The sequence below is a fragment of the Cryptomeria japonica genome, chromosome 3 (genome assembly GCF_030272615.1).
Source record: "Cryptomeria japonica chromosome 3, Sugi_1.0, whole genome shotgun sequence".
Taxonomy (NCBI): Eukaryota; Viridiplantae; Streptophyta; class Pinopsida; order Cupressales; family Cupressaceae; genus Cryptomeria; species Cryptomeria japonica.
This window is the reverse complement of record NC_081407.1, coordinates 387,716,197-387,735,690: the sequence shown is the minus strand read 5'-3', so window position 1 is coordinate 387,735,690 and position 19,494 is coordinate 387,716,197. Positions and strand designations below refer to the sequence as shown.

The window sequence follows — 19,494 nt, the reverse complement described above, 5'->3', positions numbered from 1 at the left end:
AAAAAATTATACTTTGTTTTGCCGATTAATTCCCCAAACAATTATTGCTTCATCAGACTTTATATTCATATTGCTGATTACATAGGCAAATATTCATTTAACTTTTTAAAAGGGCAGTCACCAAATACACCAAATAGTTGTGATTAGCTAAGTCTATTAAGTAGTTGAGATCAAATTTTATCAGACAGAGATACAGCTATTGTTAGGAATTTAGTAAAAGTGGAAGCCATTTTGGAGTGATCCAAGACTTTCATTGTGATTGAGGCAAGGAGTTTTCTAGGGGTAATTCAATATTTGAGAAAGCTTATCAAATCATAATCCACAGTTGCAATGCTTTATATTCCCTCATGACAATTGGTAAGTTCTTTATATGGGGTAGAAGTCAACAAAAGGCATTTGTATAGCTAAAGTAAAACATTAGCAAGCCACTAGTTTTGGCAATACCTAGCTTGCAACTACTATTTTAGGTAGACACAAATTTTAATGATTGTGTGTTGGACGCTCTTTTATTACAACTATGTAAGCTTGTTTGTTGTAATTCAGATTTATTTCGTGGAGCACTTTGAATATATCGCTCACATGATGAATTGTATGTCTTTGTTTGAGCAAAAAATTAACTATTTCAATTATAAAGTAAATATCATATATCTATATCTATATCTATATATATTATATGTCTTCAAACGTTTAGTGTTGAGGTAGAAACACTTCATTGGTGAGGTAGACACCAAGGTTCAAACCCCTACTGGGCCATTGAGCTCGCAGGCTTTTTGCCTTTGTTGGGTCTTTGAGCTCGTGGGTTTGAACAAGTGAAGTGTGGGGAATGATGAACCCCCCGAAAAATGGACAAAATAACAAACTTTTTCAATGTTGATTCCACATTGACTCTGATTTCATCTCAAATTCAACCCTATTTCTAAGCAATTTAGTAATTTCACGAGTTTTTCTAGGGTTTTGCAAGTTTTTACAGTGATTTTTTTCACTTTTTTTGCCATTTTTGGGGGGGTTTAACATGATTTTAATGTGATTTAAATGCAAAAAATCATTGAAATTTGGATCAACGATTGGTCAAGGATTTTTTCATGAATCGGGATTTTTTGAGGAATAATTCGGCTGGCTCCAGGATCAAGATTAATCGGGTATAATCACGATTTTTTGCAGACTATTGCTTCTATGTTTTATATAAATAAGACAATTTTGCATACATATAATCTTATAAAGTTAAAACTAAGTTAAAAATATATAAATGTCTAAAATTATATTTGTGCATATGTATTGAACAATCAAATTCAATAGAAAACACTTCTTCATGGTTTTTAGACTCATTTGATACATTTTGTAATGAAATTTTGCCAAAAAGAAAGTGTTTTTATCAAAAAAATTAGTACTTTTTAAGTTGCCAAGTATTCATCGAGTTTTTGCAGTCAAAAAATTTGGGCTTGTCGAGTACTCTCTAAGTACAAGTATGCGATCTATGGGAAAGACCACTTCGACAAGGACAAGTTGCAAGGGTGGCATGATGCTTGATAACAAACATAATCTCCTCTAGGTGAAAAATCTTATCATGTTGATGTTCGGTCTATTTTGAATAACCATAGTGCATTTTTCAGTGATATCTCTTACGGGTTGAAATAGAGGATTTCAGCATATAATAGAGCTTGAGATAGAGTTCAAGACATTACTATGCCCTTTTTCCCTCCACGAAGACACAAGGAAGAGATAGAAGAGGCAATCAAAGAGCTTTTAGACATGGGACACATTAGGCCAGGCTCTAGCCCATTTGTTTCATGTTGGAATCATTCGTTGTTGTGCCAAAAGCTCGAATTGTCAATGCCCGATACAAATGCCACAAGAGGCAGTTAAGCCATTTCACAAGTCCCCAAGGAGGTGTTGACCACCAAGTCAACAATCTCCCCCTCAGCACCAACTAAGCCTTCAGCACCCACTGAAGGGAGACTTGAACCCATGACCCAAGGCTCCGATACCAATTGAAGAGCACACAAAGAATAGTGGGAGGGGGAGTGAATCGGTATTCTTAATTTTTAAACTCATAAAACCACATCAAACTGAGATAAAGAAATGAGAACAAATATAAAGACGAGGACACCAAAATTTCTCGTGGAAAACACATTCAGGTAAAAAACCACAGCACACCAAAGGATTTATTAACAAAATGGGCACCAACCCAAATTACATAAAGAGCACCAACTCTCCTCAAAGCACCAACTCTGATCGGCTATAGCACCAACTCAAATGTGCTAAAAAAACATACAAAAATATTACAAACCCTTCTGAAAATGGTTATTGACTCCTAATAAGCTTGACTTTATAACTTATATGCTTGACTCCATATCACATGTTCTTTTTCACAACCTTATTCAAAATTGCAACAAATCATTTGTTCGGTCATGCTGCAAAAAAGTTGTCTGTACATAAATTCATCGATTTGCAACACACACACTTTGTCCTCAACTGTCTCATATCATCAAAAGGCCTTGATATCTTTCCTTAAAAATATTACACCCCACACCAAAAAACGATTCCTTTTTTAAAAACTTCAATTTGAACTTCACACCAAATTTAGTCTCTACGATGACTGCTCGAAAAGTTGCATACTATTATTTCAAAGAGTGCCCCCACGACTTTATGTTTTTCATCATTAGACCTATTATTTGAAACAACATCAACAACATTTATTGAGCATCAAATCCACTAATATAGTTGAGGCATATGAATATGCTACTCCACAATAGCATTCAAGATTTGGCTCCACTTCAAAAACGGCTCCACGACCACTACAAACAATACTGACAGTAATTAAATGATGAGTGGACCTCATATTTTTAAAATAGTATACACGGCTTAAAAGAAAATTCCACCATTTGCCCAAAATGTTTTTCACGACTTCTTTGTGAAATGACAACAATAAATACAATCCACGAGCTTTACATCTTTGGTACCCCATTTTAACAAAAAAAAAACACGATAAAACAAAAACGGCAATAACTCCTTTTTAAGGCACTCAAAAATTAATTGTTTCGTCCCACTCAAGATCGACGTCCCAAATATAGCATGAATGAATGATTTTTTTAATCAAATCTGCCAAACCTTTAAATTCAAAAATCATTTAAAAGTATGGAGTATAGCTTTGAATACATGTTGAATTAGTCGTCAATCACAAGCACTACTGCACCAAAAGGAATAATACGATTTCACTTGTTTAATTAAAACATGCTTTTGAAGTATTTAACTGGTGACATAGTAGGTGACATGGCATAATTAAAATGTGCTTTTGAAGTATTAAACGTGCTTTTGAAGTATTCAAACGGTAACATGGTAGGTGACATGGCATAATAACTGACTTGACATGGATAGTAGACAGGCAAGTAGCTTAGACAAACACCCAACTAGCTCAAGTAGACAGACAAGTAGCTAAAGCACGCAACTAAGCAACTCAAGCAAGCAACCAAGCAATTCCAGTAACCAAGCATGAAGCTCAAGCAGCTCAACCAAACAAGTAGACAAGTAGCTCAAGCAACTCAAGTAAGTTACCAGGTAGCTAAAACAGCTCAATTCATTCTTCATTCCAAATCCTATTTTCTGAACTATGACAACCAACCTTGACATCAATGACATATTCTGCAACAAATTCCCCCTTTGTCATTGATGGCAACTCCATTTGCAACAAGCCTAAAACCAAAACAATGTTGCTCACCCTGAGTAACTACTCCCCCTTTGACATCAATCACTGATTTCAATCTGCAAAACAGAATTGGAGCATAAAATGTGACAATATGCACTCCCCTTGGGATAGAACAACACTTCAATGGTGGAGTGAAATCACTCCCAACTTCTATCTCAAACGTTCAAAAGCATTTGTTGGCAAAGGTTTAGTAAACAAATTAGTAATTTGCTCTTTAATTGGAACATATTCCAGCCGAACCTCCTAATTACTAACTTGTTCTCTCAAAAAATGGTACTTAATAGGGATATGTTTAGTCATAGAATACATAACAGGATTTTTGGAAATATTAATGGCACTCGTGTTATCACAAAATATAAAAATAGGATGATTGAATTCTACCTTAATATCCCTCAATGTCTGATTCATCCAAAGAACTTGTGTACAACATGACTCTGCTGCAATATATTCCATTTCAGCTATAGATAAAGAAGTAGAAGCCTGTTTTTTACTTTGCCATGAAACAAGACAGCCACCTACGAAGAATGCACCTCCACTCGTGCTTTTCCTATCATCAACTAAACCACCCCAATCTACATTAGTATAAGTTGTGAGTGTAAAGTCCTTGCATTTAAGATACTAAAGCCCATAATCCATAGTACCCTTAAGATACGTGAAGATCCTCTTAACTGCATGAACATGAGTGTCCTTAGGAGTAACCTGAAATCTAGCAACACAACCAACAACTTGCATAATGTCAAGTCTAGTAATCGTAACATACAATAAACTTTCTATCATAACCTGTAAAGTGTTAGATTAGCATCCGAAGGCTCATCATTTTTACTAAGTTTACAACTTGTCACCATAGGAGTGCTTATTGGATTACAATCTTCCATCTTAAACCTTTTAAGCATTTCTCTAATATACTTGGCTTGAGAAATAGAAATTCCTCTCTCAAATTGATGAATTTGTAAGCCAAGGAAGAAAGATAACTCACCCAACATGGACCTTTCAAACTCTTTTTTCGTATTGGTAGCAAACACTTTGCACATGTCCTCATAATCACTACCAAAAATTAAGTCATCAACATACACTACTACACAAATCAGCATGTAATTACCTCCTTCTTTGACATATATTGTCCGCCATTCCTCTTCTAAATCCTTGCTGTTGTAGGTAACTATCAAGTCTGTCATACCAAGCATGTGGGGCTTGTTTAAGGCCATAAAGAGCCTTTTTCAACTTGCAAACATAGTTCTGATTTTTTGATAACACAAACCCATCTGGCTGCTCTACATAAACTTCCTCATTCAAACTACCATTTAGAAAAGCAAACTTAACATCCATTTGAAAAACTTTAAAACTTCTAAATGAAACAAAGGCTAGGAACATTTTAATTGCTTCTAAACGTGCAATGGGAGCAAAAGTTTCATCAAAGTCAATATCTTCTACTTGCGCATAACCTTTGCACACAAGCCTTGCCTTGTTTCTCACCAGTTGACCATCTTCATTCAACTTGTTTCTGTAGATCCACTTGGTACCTATTACATTCTTGTATTTGGGCCTCGGGACAAGTACTCGAGTCTCATTCTTCTGAATTTGATCAAGCCCCTTTTTCATTGCTGCCACCCAATGTTTGTCTCCAGCTACCTCCTCAAAACTCTTAGGCTCAATCATGGACAGCAAAGAGATATCTTCATCCTCATGGTAATTTATGCTTCTTCTTGTGGCTCTAGGTCTGTCCTCTTGTAAAATTTGATTGATAGGATGATTCTTCTAAACAAACTTGGAAGAAGTCTTTAAAGAAGTTCTAATTGAGGTCTTATTTTGATCAAGTGTAGATGTGTTTCTAGTTAATACATCTGCTGTCCCAAACTAAATGTCTGCTGCCTCATTATCAGCATGTGTATTAGCTGCCTCATGTTGAACATTTTCTTATGTATTTTCAGAATTACCATTTGCTGTCCCAGCTTGTATACTAGAGGAAATATGTTGATCGGCACTTTCAACTTCATCTCTTTGTAAGCTATCATCATAATTTTCCAACTTATCACAAGTGTTAGAAATTTCATAAACTTTCACATTATCACTTTCAACAATCTTGTGCAATCTTTTATTAAAACATTAATAAGCTTTACTTTTGGAAGAATATCCTAAGAAGATCCTTCATCAACCCTCAGATCAAATTTACCAGGATTGTCTTCATCCCTCTTAATGCAACAAGGACTACCAAAAACTTTAAAATACTTAACTGAGGTTGCTTTACCATTCCACAATTCATATGGTGTTTTGTTATGTTTTGCTCTAATCAGCCCTCTATTATGAATACAAATAGCAGTGTAGACTACCTCTCTCCAAAAAGACTCTTTCATCTTAAACTCATTCATCATGCTATGAGCCATTTCTTGGACTGATCTATTATTCCTCTCCACAACACCATTTTGTTGAGGTGTCCTAGCAGCTGAATACTATCTCTTTATTCCATGTTTTTCACAAAAATTTATGAAGTCATTGGAGGTAAACTCTCCTCCATTGTCTACATGCAAACATTTGATTTTCAGACCTTTCTCATTTTCAACTAAGGCTTTAAAGGAGTTAAACTTCTCAAGTGCCTCTGATTTCTCCTTTAAAAAAGTAACCCAAGACATGCGTAAATAATCATCAATTAAGAGCATAAAACACTTCTCACCTTGCAAGCTAGTGGCTCTTGTAAGACCACATAAATCAGTGTGTATCAGCTCAAGAGGTTTTGTGCTTGAATATTCCTTTGACTTGAAGCTCTTCCTTGTTTGTTTGCCAAGTTGACACTCCTTACACATGGTGTCTAAAGGTTTGGTAAGCTATGGCATATCTCAAACAGCTTCCTTTTCGTTGATCTGAATAAGACTATCAAAGTTCATGTAACCCAACCTTCTGTGCCACAGCTATGTTTCATCCAGCTGACTTAAACAACATTTCTCACTCTTAATATCATCAAGAATGTACAAATTGCTAGTTGCCCTACTTGCATCAGCAATATATTTACCATTTTTAATGATTTCACAACAATCAATACTAAAAACCAAACTATGTCCTTGATCACATAACTAACTTACACTGAACAAATTGTGTTTCAGGCCTTCTACATATAAAACATTTTCAACTTTTGTCACACCATCATTCAAAACAAGAGTGTTTTTACCTGCTACTTTTGCTAATGAGTTACTATCAAATCTCACATTGCCTACATTTGTCTTCTTGAGAATCAAAAACTTACTTTTATCTCCAGTCATATGCCTTGAACAGCCATTGTCAACATACCATATATCTTTTTCATTTTGTGCAAGAAGGGTTGTTTGCACAATCAAAGATTCTTCTAGGACTTGTTTCTCTTTTTTCATCCAAACTTTGGTACTCTCCTTTGTTTTGTCCTTTGTATCAACCTTCTTAAAGAAATCTGCCATACCACCCTTACAAACTCTTGCAATATGACCAAAGTTATTACACATATAACATATAACATTGTAACTCATCAAAGGAGCAAAAGAGTTTTTATTCATAAGTCTGAAATTACTTCTTGCAAACACTCTACAATTGATTGCCCTGTGTCCAAAATAATTGCAAGTATAACAATAACCATTAAAGAAAGAATTGTTAAACCCAGTAATATGTGCTTGTCTTGAGATAGGAGGCCATTTGCAAGCATTATTTCTGATTTTTGATAGAGTCCTTTGAGCTATTGTTGATTAAATATAGATCAGACTGAAAGCAGCAAACAGAAAATAAAACAAGAACACATAGAACACAGGGGTACCCTAGGAAAACCTCCCTCTTGGAGGTAAAAAACCCAGCAATGAATATCTCATATTAGATTAGATCAATCATAGTAGCAGATTTTACAATATCCCTGATTAGGGTAGATGCTAAGGCAACTTATCTTGCACAATATACTGAAGGGTTTGACCTTGAACACCTTGCTTCTCTATACAGTCACTGTCAATAGATTCGGCAGCCTAGAAGACAAGTTCGTGAGCCTTGAGTGAGGTTTGGTCAACCAAGGATTAAGTTCGCTCGACCAATGAAGAAGTTCGCTCGACCAATGAAGAAGTTCGCTCAGCCTTAGATATTATTCCCCTGACTGAAGACACAGTTCGCTTGCTGAAGTTTGTTGATTAGGATGCAAATCACTGACTATGAATGACAGAGATAATTCGTTGATGATTGTAATTGATTTGATCCCAATTCACCTTGTATATATAGATGACAATGCCTTCCAAAAAAACTCTAGTCGCCCTTGCATCTTTTGGCGCCAAGAATCATAAATTACATAAATGATTTACAAGTTACACATATATAGGTCTTGACCTATTACATAATTACAAGTTACATAAATCGCCCAAATAGGGCCGACCCAAACAAGGGTAAATATGACAAAGTGAATTATCAACATGGCTAAGGCCGACAGGCCAATTAGCCATTAGGTGTGCTAGGTCAGCCCTAGAAGGATCCGACCTAGCTACACATCAACAGCTATCACCATTGAATGTTTGTTGTTCTTCCTTTGTAGATTTAGAACATTTACCTTATTCAAGGACAACTCTACCTTTATCAGTAGACTGTTTTTGTGAGCCTAAGATGTCATCCAATGACATAGAACTTTTATGATTTATCTTCTCATGATTCAGCAATGTAGAAGATTTATCTAACTTTCTAAGTGAAACAATTTCAACTTCAAGTCTCTTACAGTTTTCTTCCTTAAGCTTGAGCTGACTTCTGATTTCTTCTTCTCTTTTCTTTCCTTTATCAATCTGAATCTTCAAATCAATTATTAACTTCTCTGCATTTTCTACAACTTGGAATACCTTGTTCTTTTCTCCATTTCCTTCTTGTAAGAGCAGTTTCAAATTCTGATTTTTCTTCCTCAGTTTTTTTATTTCATTTAAAGCACTTACCAACTCTTGTTCAAGATCAACTTTTTCCTCGTCTTCATTAAAGTAGTCTTCTTCTTCTTGATTTTCAGTTATTGTTTCTTCTAGGGCTATGAATAGAACCTCATCATTTAAAGATTCTTCTTCACTAGTATCTGATAAACAAGTTTCCTCCTTAGAATCTCTTCAATTGCTGAAATTTTGGCATCAAATCTCAAGGGTAGAGACATTAACATTTTCTGAATAACAAGATTGTCATCAACCTTTTCACCTAAACCCTTAAGAGAGTTTACAACTTCATCAACTCTCAAGAAATAAGCTGTAGCATTCTCTTCTTCTCGCATTCTAAGACTTTCAAACTGCATTATATGAGTCTAAAGTTTGGCCTTTTTAACTTTTTCATCTCCTTCATATGCATTTTGGAGTTTCTCCCAAATGCCATGTGCTATATCACAATGCATGACCTTCACAAATTTTATCTATGATAAGCCACATAGAATAGCATTCATGGCTTTTGCATTGCTTTCAAAAGCCCTCTTTCCATCAACATCTATTGAAGGATTTGAAGGAATTGTAAATCCAAACATCAAAACCAAGGGACATAAGACAAGTTTTCATTCGCACAATGTGTAGTTGGAGCCATCGAACAAGGGTGCTCTGTTTGTAGCAAGACCTTCAAGAGCACTCATGTGTGCTATCAAGATCAACCTCCAAGCTTTTGAGCTCTATTGTCGTAGGTAGTCCGCTCTGATACCAAATGTTGGAATCGCTTGTCGTTGCGCCAAAAGCTCGAACTATCAACGCCTGATACAAACGCCAAATTTAAACCAAACCATGGGAGGTGGTTAAGCCATGTCACAAGTCCCCAAGGAGGTGTTGAACACCAAGTCAACATTTCATTGGTGGTTTTAATGAAGAATAGATGTGCATTGACTATACAGACCTCAATAAGAAGATGATTAAAAAAAAAGTATCCCATCCCTAGGATTGACAAATTGATAGATGAACTCCATGGGGTGGTCTGTTTCTCTAAAATTGATATTCATTTAGAGTATCACCAAATTAAGGCAAGAGAAGAAGATGTTAGCGGCTTTTAATGTCACTATGGACATTCTTAGTTTTTGGTCATGCCCTTTGGTTTGACAAACACATCAACCATCCTTCAATCTTGCATGAATAGGTGTCATTAGGCAATTAAGAAAGTTTGTGCTAGTATGTTTTTATGATATTTTTGTTTATAACAAAACTTGGCAAGATCGTTTAAGACATATTGATGAGGTACTTTGCATTTTAGAGAAGCAATATTCTTCCCCAAGGCTTCCAAATGTGAGTTTGGAATGACAAAAATGTTAAACTTGAGACACAATTAGTGCTAAGGGTGTCCAAGTATATCAACAAAAAATTCAAGCTATTCTAGATTGGACCCCACCAAAGACATGCAATTAAGAGGCTTCTTTGGCCTTTGTAGGTATCATAGAATGATTGTTAAGGATTTCTCTAAGTTAGTGGTAGCATTGACAAATTTGACAAAGAAAGGATTTTTCTCTTGGTTAGATACAACACAAGAAGTTTTTGATAAGCTCAAAGAGGTAATGAGTTCATGCCCCATTTTGGATTCCAAATTTCTCACTACCTTTTGTTTTAGAATGTGATCCTTCAAGTGAAGGAATTGAAGTGATCTTGATACAAAACAAGGATCTTATAGTTTTTGAGAGACAAAAGCTAAACGCAATCGAAAGGGTATTCTCAATCTAAAATAAAGAGATGTTAGCAATCATGCATGCCTTGGCCAAATTCTGACAACATCTCGTGTGTGATAGGTTTGTGGCCAAAATCAATAACAACTTGAGGTACTTTCTTAACCAAAGAGATTTGAATATTAGGCAACAAAAATGGGTAAATAAACTTCAAGCTTATGGTTTCAATATAGAATGAGTTAAAGATAATAATGTTGTTGCTGATACACTTTCTAGGAAGCTTACTTTATGTTCTATTTTCATTATTTTTGTTGATAGGAAAACTAATATTATGTCTAAGTATGTTAAGAATACTTTTGCTACTAACTTCATCGATCGATTGGTGACAAATGAAAAATACACTATAAAAGGTGGTCTCATTCTCTACAAGGAAAGAATCTATCTAACCCCCGAGTCCAAAATAAAGGATGAGATTCTAAGAGCCTTCCATGAGACTCCTCTTACTAGGCATGCAAGCTTCTACAAGATGTATCAGCAAATCAAGAATATTTTCAAGGAAAGGACTTAAAGAGGACATCGTAAAGCATATAAGAGAATGCATTACTTGGAAACTTTGTTGCAACCCTTGCCTATCCCAAATCGAAAGTGGGAAAGCATCCCCATGGATTTCATAATGGATTTTCTAAGTTACAAGGTAAAGACTTTATTTATGTTGTTTTCTTTGTTATTGAGTTCCTCTAACACACCCCATTCCCCCACCCCCGCCCCACCTTATCCATATGGGCACAGTTCTAGTCCTAGTCCTTGGCTACCCAAAAAAAATAGAAAACAAATTATTCTTTTAAAACATTTTTATAAACAAAAAAAAGTCTGTATATAATTTCACCAATATAAAAATTGTAAAAATGGCATGCGGCATATAGGTTTGTGTGGTTTCAAAGGCCTTAAATGTGCTTGGTGGAAAAAAAATTACAACTAGTTGTGTCACATGCAAAAGGATGTGGGCAAAAGTCTCCATAGATGAGACAGCTTCTGCACATGATACTTCTAGGGAGAGTGGCACTCTAATTGATTGTGGTTCAAATGAAATTGAAACAAATGTTGACCTTGATGCTTTTGATAGATAAGAATATGAAGACTACAAAAAATTGATTCTAATTTTGAATTTTCATTGTGCAATGACATTTTTGCAACTTATGAATATGAGGTATTTAAATATTCTATTCATTGGCAATTATGGGTATCACTATTCTTATAATGTATAATTTTTAACACACATATATTTCATTACCATACCCAAGGAAAAGAAATTGTCATACATCGTATCGAGTTCTAGTACCCACACCTAAAAAGGTAGCTTAGGTCGTTTTAGATAAAATAACCAAATGTGCATTTCTTTGCTTTTTCTTTAGAGATTAGAGCTCCTCAAGTGGCTAAACTATTTTTCAAATAAGTATTTAGATCACATGGATTGCTTAAAAATTTTGTGAGTGCCAAGGATAGTAAATTTCTTAGTATTTTTTTGCAGGAATTATTCAAATAATAGGGTACAGAACTTACACCAAACATGAGCTATCACTCACAAACTGACAGACAAATAGAAATTGTGAACAAATGGATCAAAGGTTATTTGAGGAACTATGTTTCAAACGAACAAACGGCTTAAGCCAAATGGTTGCATTTGGATGAATACTACTGAATCGCATCCCACTATATATTTAAAAAATTTCCTATTTTTTTATGTAGTCATAATCTTTGCCATCCCTTGTCATCCCCAAAAATGGCCTGAAAAATTGAGGACCCCGAAATTCAACCCTCTGTCCCTATTGTCCCAGTCCCCATCCCCAATACTCGGGGACCAGGGTAGCATAATTAAAGTCATTTTTAACTATTTTTATTTTTCGAGGAAAAGTTAATCTGAGGGCTCAAATAATAACACCTATTAAGGCAAAAGCCAATGCCTCCTTTGGCATCCATTATGCTATCATTTTTTAACAAATTTTCGAATTCAAGCTCTCAAGGACAAAACCCCTTGTTGGCATGGTCTAGAAGATGAAAATCGTATGGGACTGCATAGTGAATTTCAATACTGGAACAATTTCTTTATATGCTAGCAATGGCAGATTGGGCAAAGTAGTTTAGGTATAGACTATTGTGCCAACTTGTTGACATGATTATTTTCCAGAGGTTTTTGACAACTTAGGTGGCAATTTATAATACCATATGCTGGGCTAACTGTGATAAGTCTGATCTTTCTTTCCAGTCAGCTCATTTTGGACCTCTTTATTATACTGTGGTCTGATTCAGTGATTATTCCCAGCATTTAATCTACATGCATTTCATATTGTCATGCTGGCTGTTTGCAATCTGTGAAGGTATAATTTTAGGTCTGATTTTATGTTATTATCACATGAACGCTGCATTAAATTTCTAAAATATGCTTATGTACTCCCCCCTTTTAGCCGTTAGATCTAAATTTAAGGCATAATTGCTTGGCGATCTAAAAGATATTTTGGTAGCACCTTTATACTGATCACTTGAATCTGATTTAAAAATTAACTATTAATAGTTGTTGTTGACTGCTGCAGGATCAGACAATTAAGTTCTGAACAACATATTGCAAAACATTTATCTGTTATTACTAATTTTTTTCTTTAAAATCACCATAGGGTTTAAGTTCATAGTTAGCATTCTCTATTATTAAAAAATACATGAAATTTGCTTAGGGTTCTCATCTCCTTTTCATACCATAAATTATCTAGGGTTTGGCTCATCATTCAGTTCGTTATTTTAAATATTTTTTGTTTCCCTATTTCCAAAGAAAAAACAATCATATGTTTCCAAACACTTTAAAAAGGGGCATACTAAAATATAGATATTTGTTATCATTTCCTCAAAGACAGTGCAGAAGGCAGCAGTAGTTTTTCAATATATAACCTCAGATAAGCAGTTTGCAGAGATTTTGACAAAGCCCTTGTCAAATGGAAAGTATGAGAATATGAGAGCTAAGGTAGATTTGATGGAGAACAACTTCCTCATGACGAGGGAGTGTTTTCCTTTTCTCAGCTATTGTTTTTATCAACTAGTAAAGCAACAATGGGTCTTAAAGCTGGGTGTAGAAATATTCTACAATTAGTAATTACCAAATAAAACTGCTATAGATGAACACTTATATTTAGTGTTAACTTTCCTGCATTTAGGATATTATATTTAGTCTTAGCTTTCCTAATTTAAGCACAAGTGTCTAGGCAACCCTTTGACTGTTTCAGTTTGTTTTATTTCTGTTTTTGCAGTTTTTATTCAAGGTGCAAGAGAAGTTAGCTTTCTCATTTTTAGAGAGATTAAAAGTGATGAATAACAAGATAGGGCTACAGCTTTAAATAGTTCTTTAGTTCTGTTATGAGCACCAAGTCAGGGGTGTGCACTCTTGTAGTACACAGGAAAATTCAGAATAGAAGAACACTCAGACAGCAACTAGTATTATTCTGATTTCATTTATTCATTGGATTTTTGTACTTTCAGCAGATATTTTGCAGGTTAACATATTTAGAAGACAGTGAACTTGATTGAAATTTCAATTTGCGGTTAGGGTTATTTTCTGAATGCAAACTCTGCTAACCATGGTCTAAATTATCCTTCATTCATATTGTGCTTCATGGACTGCCTCAAAAAAAATTAATTGCAGCTATAAAAAAGATAGGAAAACCACAAATATCCAAGAAGCTAAATATGTTAAGAACTTAGGATATATAGAAGGCACTTGCACAGATGCATGAAACAAATGCACAACTGGGTGCCAGATGATCACTCACTGCATCTTCCATACTTGCACGCCATCCTTGCATAGAAGATAAGCCATATCTTACTCTATCATTTTCACCATCTTCTGAAAATTTATCTGTCTTTGGACTACTGAGATATAATCCCATTGCAATTTACAGAAAGAGCTTCCTGTGGTCAGATGCCAACCTGAAAATTTTATGGATAATATAAGTAGCTAAATTAAAATTAGAACTTTGTTATTTGAAATTCACAAATTCTTCAATATCCTAGACAGCTAAGGGCATCAAACCAAGAATTTTGCTGTTTTCATGCACATACCATGTTTTTAAGTTCTACTACAAACATTTGATCTGAAATTCTACAAGTCAGTTCTGAAATATTCTAAGAATCCCGTTTTGAAAGAGACCTGACATCATAAATAGAGTAAATATTTGACATATGGCTTTTAAGAAAGAAACCTGAAACAAAAAGCAGTACCTATAGTACCTTTTGTAAGGTACTGATATAACTTTCATGTATTAAAACCAGACTTAATTAGTATGAGAACTCTGTATGCTTTATAAAAACAACAAGCATATACTGCAGAGAATTTATCAATGAACCTGTAGACATCCTCAAATGTAGATATATTTGTAAATTACCCATAATGGAGTGATAAGGATAATGTGAATAATAAATTAATTTGCATTTGTTATAAAAAACTAAATCTTCAAGTGGTGCCCATGTCAACTTGGATAGAAAAGCATAAAATTTATTTTCCTGTGTTGGGCAGCCAAGTCCATTTGGGTGTGATAAAAAAGAAGTTATTCTTGCTTGGAAAGCAAGTGTTCTGTAGCTATCTATAAGGCAGCTTTTTGAGGTGCCTAAATTGGGTTTTCATGCATTTTACATTGTGATTTTTGCATGTAGGAGATTTTAGACACCTAAGGTGTGATTTTTTGATATTGGTTAGAGAGCCAGGGTGAATTGAACAAGGGTTTGAGGCTACTTTTTCAAAGAAAACAGTTGCTTTTTACAGGTTGCAAGTGCATGGAGGAAAATTGAACCATTGTAATCATTTATTTTGACTAAGCAATAAAATCTTAAGCTCTTTGCTGGTGGAGTTTTTTCCTAAGTGTTTTTTTCATAGTAGAATAGACATTGTTATTCCCATAGCAGCAAAATCTCAGGAAAAAATCAGATTTAAAAGAAATGTAAAAAATTGTAGAACAAGAGACAAAAACTACTTTATTTTGAAATTTAAGGGCATTTCCATAGCATTTGTTGCAAATGCAGGAGTTAACCAAGTTCTCATTAGTTGCATGTTTAGTGTCTACATTAAGTAAAAGGAAGGTTTCATATCCTTCCCAGTCAAAAACCAAGGAGAGCCCTTTCACTAGATGATTAGATGGTCAAAGATGTTAATCTTGTCATTTGTTTAGTGCCTTTGTAATCTCACTCCCCAAAAAGGGAATTCCTTTTTATTTAGACAAATTTCACTTCTGTAAATGCTGGTTTTCTGGTCCATTCAAGACAGCATGAACCATTTTGTACCAAGGCCTTAAATTCATTCACGATCTTGCTTTCATTCCCCCATTCTATACCCCTTAATTTGATGCTATCCACCCATTCAAATATGTTTATTCTGTGCTAAATGATCCTAGTTTCTGCAACAACCACAAGCTGACAAATTTCGGCAAGAAACAACCATTGTAAAGGTGAATGATTATGCTTGAAGAGGTTGTTTCTAGCTAGCATTATCGACTGCATAGAAGCTTTCATGCTAAACCAAAAGACATGCTGGGGATGACAAAATAATGTTCACACACAGCAATATCATAGACATCCCTGGTATTAAGCACACAAAATATTCCATTGAAGCATATGTCATGTGTTTGAATGAGTAATAGGAATTCTTCAGCACTTCTAGAAGATTTCCATGCAAGAAGATCCAGTTAACCACTTCAAGACATCAATTGAGATTATCAAGGAATTTAAATGAGATAAATTAGCATGTCTGTCCCTTCAACACCTAGAAGAAGGCAAAGCCAACTGACGCATTGTAGAGGCACTTGAACTACTTGTTCTCCTTTTGAAGACATCTTCCTTATTTCTCTCACAGTATGAATTGCTCATCTCCTATACCTTGTTGTAATTAGGCAGAAGATAGGGAGCACTGGACTTTCAGTATCAATTTCTGAATATTGAATTTGTAACACATGCTTGAGCCTTCACAATCAATAAAAGAACTGATTATTGCCTTTCTCTTGTACGGTTCCATTGTGTTTTCCTGAAAAATTGCAGGTCTCACTTGTGGATATCAATCCCTTTTGAAGCTGCACCTTTCTTCTCCTAACCTTTGTGACAATATTCCATGAGTTTGTGTGAATGCAGGTCAGATCCTTGAGATTGTTTTGTGCTTGATAAGCAAATCCAAGGATTCTCTTATCATTGGTGCATCACCCTTTTTGTACTTTCAGTCATTCTCCCCCATTTTCCATGATCAGAACCTAGTTTAGATTATTCAGTAGGGTTCTTTCTATAGTATTTTAGGTTTGTAACTGATCGTACATTAGGTCTTTTTAATGACACTTAACAGAGAACCAGCCCTTGTCTGGAGATTAATCTCTGACTATCAAAACTCACACTTTAAGAAGTCTTCCTATGTTTCACTGATTAGCTGAGCTAGGTGTTTGCAAGGCTGCATATTTCAGCGACAATAGTTATTGGCACGCTTGATGGGACCCAATTCCATTAATTCAAGAGTTTCAATTAGGAATGTTGATGTAGTGTTGAAGACAATCTACAAGCACCTAGTGACTCCACAAGTTCCTGGTTTCAAATCAGTCTTATCTTTTCATGCCAAGAGTATAAACAAGAGCTTCTTCAAGAGGTAGGAATTATCAGTTTGTTGAATTTTTTTTGTCTCCACCAAGAAGAAGAAGAGTATCTAGGTCAACTGCTTTAAAAGATCAGTCTACACCTCCCTTTGGTAGGTTTCCTTAGCCAATTGAAAGACTAGTTCATATTCCTAACATGTCTCAAAGGAAGCAGATTTTAGTCACCTTCAATGGGGTGGTCCTCTTGCCCTTGCTCAATGTGATGAAATTCCAGTAGCAGCATAACATTGTCAACCAATCACTGGTGAAAATACCACTACCTCAATAGAAAATATTCAAGGCATCGCTAATATATGCTCAATTCATAACATTGTAGAAGACAATGCAGTTGTTAGGCTCCTTGCCACTTCCTTGTAAAGGTAAATCACTTCAAAAATATAGGAGATTGCAGCCCAATTCAATACATAACTAGGATGACTAGGAGAAAAGCTTTGTGAATAGTTTGAGGATAAGAGTGATCATCTATCTAATGGAGCAGCTTACCACTATTAAAAGAGCTCCCTATGAACTCATGATAGAATTTAGTTTTAGGTTCCAAAAAACCTAGGATAGGATTCCAACTTGGTCGAGCCTTCTCCAAACACTATATTTTTGTATTAGTTGAAAGATTCAAACAGTGATGTGGCGGTCATGAGATAGTCAACAAGGGGAATAACTTTGTCTAATGCTTATGATATTGCTATAAGAGCTGAAAATCACCTAAACCAAGCTAGGAATATAGCTCCTAAGCCTCCACCAAATCAGCCCACCTTGTCATCTCTTGCTAGGGCAACTAATCAACCAACTCCACCTGTTATCCTTTCTAATGAATTGCATGAAGTGAAAGCCTTGCTCCAAGGTTTTGGGAATAAGTTAGTAGCTTTAAAAAAGCAACAAGCCTAACATAGTAAACCTTATCAACCTTTGAATCAAGCATATCAGTCTAATAGGCAGCTTTATCAAGGTAATGCTCAAAACAAGGTCAAATAAATTATGTCAGGCCTTTGAGCACCCAAAATCCTACTGCTACAACCTCTTCCAAAGCTATTCTTCCAGGTCAAAACAATTTAGTTCATATGATGTTACCCATGTAACCAGCCCCACAATCAAAATGCTTGCCCAAATGGAATTCTTAGTCAAGCTTTGATGGTCCAAAGTGCATCAGTACTTCAGAAGCAGTGAGTGGAATCAGCTCCAAAAGCTGAGAAACTTCAAGAACAGGTGACAAGTGAATCCACTTTATTGAACTAGCAAGAGAGCGATTTTTGTGGTGTAAATCAAAATGAAGTACCAATCAAATGGGTAACTTCCGCCTCAAAGTCAAAAAAGAAAGCATTAGAAAAAGAACCATCTTCCATGGTTGGTCAAGCATCCACTTCTCTAAAACATCAAACCCGGCAATTAGGAAGGACAATTATTCCAAAGATTAGCTTCCAATAGTAAACAATCAAAAAGGATGCTGCTGCTGCCAAGGTTCAATCAAAGGTTGGTCATATTCCTTTTGATAAAGTGGAGCAAATGAAAAGAATCAATCTGAATGTTACTATGTGGGAAGCATTCTCAATCCCATCCCAAAGAAATTTATTGGAAGAGGATCCAAGTCATTTCTATCATACAAATGAACCAGCAAAGGATACATCAGCTGCTCCTACAAACTTATGCCTGCCAAACGAAGGAGAAACAAGTAAGGCCAGCAAACCACCTCCATTCTAAATCTACTCAATCATTGGTAAGCATCTTGTACATTATTGTATGATAGATTCTGGAGCTAGTAGTTCAGTTATGCCCATTAAAATTGCTGATTTATCCACCTCCTTTCTAAATCGACTAAACCATTGGTAAGCATCTTGTGCATAATCGTATAATAGATTATGGAGCTAGTAGTTCAGTCATGCCCGTGAAAATTACTGATTTATTAGTTATACAGTGCATACCAATCACCAAGTGAGTTTTCCAACTAGAAGACATTGCTATTAATACAGTAAGATTTGTCAAAATTTTGAACCTTACCCTTCACGCATGCCCAAGTCTTTCCATCTCTCAAGATGTCTTGGTTATTGATCTTCCTCCCTATTATGCCATATGCCTCTTTAAGGAATCCCTTCCAAAAATGGGAGGATATTTGTCTTCATATCCGTCACACATGCTCCTTGGGACTAGATATGGAACAACAATAAAAATCAAAGATAAACCTATCTCTAAAGGCCATATTGAGCCATATACGCTTAGTCTTGTTAATGAATTATGCCATGTATGACCAAGAAGCATATGATGCTCAACATGAGTCTGCTACATCCTTGGAGGAAATTCCAGACATCTTGCTTGATGATTGGGCAAAGAAATGCTATGAGTTTGATCCCTATGACCATATGAAAGAAACGGAGTTGGGTACTTATTGCATACATGAGGAAGATTTGGCTTTACTTAACCTTATGAAGCCACGAGATGATCCCAAAGAAGCATGGCAGTGTTACTTTAATGGCTCAAGAACTAAGAATGGTGCTACTGTTGGTGTCATGAATGTCTCTTCTAAAAAAGATAGATACTTCTTTGCATTTAGGCTTCAA

The 19,494-nt window shown here is 35.4% G+C and overlaps 1 protein-coding gene across 4 annotated transcripts in view; it reads right to left on the bottom strand.

Moving 5' to 3' along the window:
• The window catches only part of LOC131052981 (probable protein phosphatase 2C 60), a 118,930-nt gene that overhangs the window by 83,970 nt on the left and 15,466 nt on the right, over positions 1 to 19,494 (bottom strand). For 2 of the 4 annotated variants that reach the window (XM_057987590.2, XM_057987589.2), the window contains one exon: positions 14,051 to 14,255. In XM_057987590.2, the coding sequence (XP_057843573.1) occupies positions 14,051 to 14,215 (165 nt within the window). In that variant the 5' untranslated portion in view covers positions 14,216 to 14,255. The remainder of the gene's footprint in view (positions 1 to 14,050; positions 14,256 to 19,494) is intronic. The other 2 variants (XM_057987592.2, XM_057987591.2) reach the window with 1 other exon arrangement.